This window comes from Octopus bimaculoides, chromosome 25 (genome assembly GCF_001194135.2).
Source record: "Octopus bimaculoides isolate UCB-OBI-ISO-001 chromosome 25, ASM119413v2, whole genome shotgun sequence".
Classification (NCBI taxonomy): domain Eukaryota; kingdom Metazoa; phylum Mollusca; class Cephalopoda; order Octopoda; family Octopodidae; genus Octopus; species Octopus bimaculoides.
In genome coordinates this window covers 28350315-28353667 of record NC_069005.1, presented here as the reverse complement: position 1 = coordinate 28353667, position 3353 = coordinate 28350315, and the positions used below count along the sequence as shown (strand labels likewise).

At 40.4% G+C, this 3353-nt stretch overlaps 1 protein-coding gene across 1 annotated transcript in view; it reads right to left on the bottom strand.

Annotated features, from left to right (window-relative positions):
• LOC106868691 (uncharacterized) overlaps positions 1 to 3353 on the bottom strand; it is a 12625-nt gene that overhangs the window by 2889 nt on the left and 6383 nt on the right. Inside the window, exons 2-5 of the mRNA XM_052976641.1 lie at positions 3235 to 3265; positions 2447 to 2633; positions 2125 to 2265; positions 7 to 1896 (exon numbers count right to left, since the gene is read on the bottom strand). Of these exons, the coding sequence (XP_052832601.1) occupies positions 7 to 1896; positions 2125 to 2265; positions 2447 to 2633; positions 3235 to 3265 (2249 nt within the window). The remainder of the gene's footprint in view (positions 1 to 6; positions 1897 to 2124; positions 2266 to 2446; positions 2634 to 3234; positions 3266 to 3353) is intronic.

Sequence of the window (3353 nt, the reverse complement as noted above, 5' to 3'; positions counted from 1 at the left end):
TAGTGCAGCAAACACCAGAAGCTTTCTACAGTGGCTAAAAATTTGGATGGATTTTCTTTCTGAGACACTCGAGAAAGCAACACCAAAATGTTGTTCTCTGTGGTGCGAAGTGCCACATGGCAATCACTCAGCATCATTTTCTCCCGTTTCTTATAAAGGCTTTTCGTGAATTCCTCATTCTCCACACTGTTGGGGGATAAATCTTTTACAGGAGAATGGGATGATTTCTTTCTGGTCTTTCTCCATCCTTTAAGTGTGTCTGCTGTTGCCAATGCTACAGAACTTGATTGTTCCTTTCCGACGCTGTCACCAGTAGCCGAGACTGTTTTCGAAGTAACCATGGCAGCTGGATCCTGCAGGTCATCTTGAGATCTGTCATCATCACTATCTTCAGAACTGAAATCATCTCGTAACTGAGAGCTGTAATCTGGGCTCCAGTCTGGGGAGTGGTAAGAGGAGTTACTGAAGGGACTAAGCGCTGAAGACCCATTTGACACTTCATTGCCAAAATCCTGCTTACAAGTCTGGCCGTCAGTGAAATTGTCTGCACTCCACTTTACATCGGTTTGGTAGGTGGGGCTGTCGATGCGAAACACATAGCGTTGTGGAGTCTGTTCTTGTTCTTTCTTTTTGCCCTCCTCAGATGGTGCCGAAACCTGATGACAAATATTTCCTTCAATATTCTCATCAACACCAATCTTATCCTTATCATCGTCATCGACAACATTATCCTTCCCACAGTCGTCATCACAACCAACACCACTATCACCACAGTCATCATCATCTTCTCCACTTAAGGGTAAAATTAAAGATTCTGATCTATGTCTATTTGGAAGTTCTTTTGTCCCCGATGCTTCTTGCTTTAAAAATTTCATTTGGGGACTTTCAGATTCCAATGCTGCCTCAGAAGAATGGTAACTGTCCACTTCTGACAACGGTCTTTTACAACTGTTTGAGGAATGTATTTTATCTTCACTTGTCACTGGTTCAGTTTCCATAAATTTCGTTTCTAAATTAACATTTACAGGAGAAGATTTACAATTATCTTTTGGAACATTCGTCAAGGAATCTGAGCAGCTGAGATCAGCATCTGAGTCTTTTGTAGTATTTGAGAGATTTGTTGAAACACATTTTGCTCCAGCCTCTTTCTCATTTTCTTTTACAAGAAGTTTATCACTTCTGTTTTGCTCTGTCGGTGGTGAACCTTTAAAGCCAGGTTTTAATTTTTTAGGGGAGACTTCTTGCAAAACTGAACTGTCTTTAAGTCTGGAATCACTGTTGCTGTTCTCACTGAGCTTAGAATATTTTTTTGAGGAGAAGGAATTTTTACCTTCCTCTTCGCTTCCATCAGAGAATTTCGTACGCTTTTTGGTTGGATAACTCACAATGTTTTCAATGAGGGACTTTACAAACGGCCCCGTTTTTGGCAAGTTAAACGAGAAACCAGCGCACCGCTGAAGATGAATAAATAAAACAGGGACAAGCCCCCTCTCCAAAAGCATATCAAAGCTCACTTCATCATAGAGGAAGTTCACTAGGGCACTGATTATGCGGTTGTGAAGAGTACTGTAAATCAGATCTTTGAGGGCTTCGATAAACAGCATCAACACATCACTTTGGCGTAGTTTCACTCGGTTCACAGCCTCGTTACAAAACAAACACAGTGCATTGAGTATTTCAATTTTACGTACAGTTGACACTTCGTCGTCAAACTTGTTCTTCATTGTCTGGATTCCTCCCGAGCTACCGAGTGGCGGACGTATGAAGTTGTGTCGACTCAGGTAGATGAGCACTCGGAGGGCATTTTGCGACAGAGTGCCACCTTGGTTGGAGATTTCGACCAATGTAATAAGGCCGTCTGCAGTTAACACTTGCTGGGCAAATTCTACCGAACAACTAGAAATAGAAAACAAAGAAAACCATTTAAAATCGAGGGCTTAGTTTTACAAACTTTATTTAGAATTTTTACAGAAAAAAAATGTGTGCAATTTCAGGGGTTATTTCCCTTTGTCTGTCCTTGTTTGTCCCCTCTATGTGGGCAATAAAGAAATAAATATTTGAAACCAATATTTTACTTAAGTTCCAGTGTAAAAAAGAGAAAAAAAGGAAACAGGAAATACTTACTTGGTTCGTCCTAAGTCAGCCATTGTCTTAACAGCAGCAGACTTGACCATGTGTGGAGCAAACTTGGAGAGACGAGACAGAACAGCTATACCATTGTAGTTGATAATGGTTTTGTTCAGCTGGGTGGAATCAGCAAATAACCTGAGAGTTGAAAAACAAAGGAAAAATATAATGGACTAGCATCCTGCTCAGTGGGAACATTGTGATCTTGGTCACTTATATGGTCATAGAAACTAGACAACTGACCCTATGAGGCCTAAGACCCAAGAAATTACTTACTTACATATATAAAATTATATATACACACACATATATATTTTACCTGAGTGTATGACAGTATGTTAGTTGGCACTCAGAGTCATTGGTATACTCGAGGAGTTGAACGATTCGCTGTGTAATGTCTGTCTTGTGGATGATCCTACGACACGCACAATCCATGGCAAGGTTGGCCAGAGTTCGGCAACAACGACGTTGGATGCTCTCTTTGTTGCTCTCCAAAAGAATGCTTTCTGCAAAAAAATAAAAAAATAAAAAAAAAAAGCAAAACATGATGAGAGTTTCTCAAGGAGGGAAGAGGAAGGAGTTTAGCATCGGCTTTTTTGTGCTCTCACAATCGTAAATAACCTACATTTTTACCTACCATTCTGCTCCCCACAGTTTTATGAAGACAGCAGTGCTTGGATTATGAGTAGGTAATGGAATATACGAGAAATAAGAATGGGTGCAAAAATAAGAATGGGTATGTGGTTAAGAAGCCTGCTTTGCAACCACATGATTTTGGGTTCAGTCCCTCTCTAGGGCACCTTGGGTAAATGCCTTCTACTGTAGCTCTAGGCTAAGCAATGCTTTGTGAGTGAATTTGTGTGGAAGCCCATATGTGTGTGTGTGTGTGTGTGTGTGTATGTATCTATGTTTCTTCCCACTGCCATCGCTTGACAACCGATATAGTGGTTCAGCAAAAGGGACTGATAAACTAAGTACCAAGCTTACAAAAGAATAAGTCATGGGGGAGATTTGTTCGACAAAAGCCGGTGCTCTAGCATGGCCGCAGTCAAATGACTGGAACAAGTAGAAGAATTATAGAGTAAAATAATGCGTGTGTGTACTTACGGAGAACTCTGATTCCTTGATATTTGAGAACCTAGAAAGAACAAACAAGAAAACTTCGATAATCACATTACTCTTCATATTTGCTTGGTACAAAATATATTTTATTTCAGGAGTGTGTG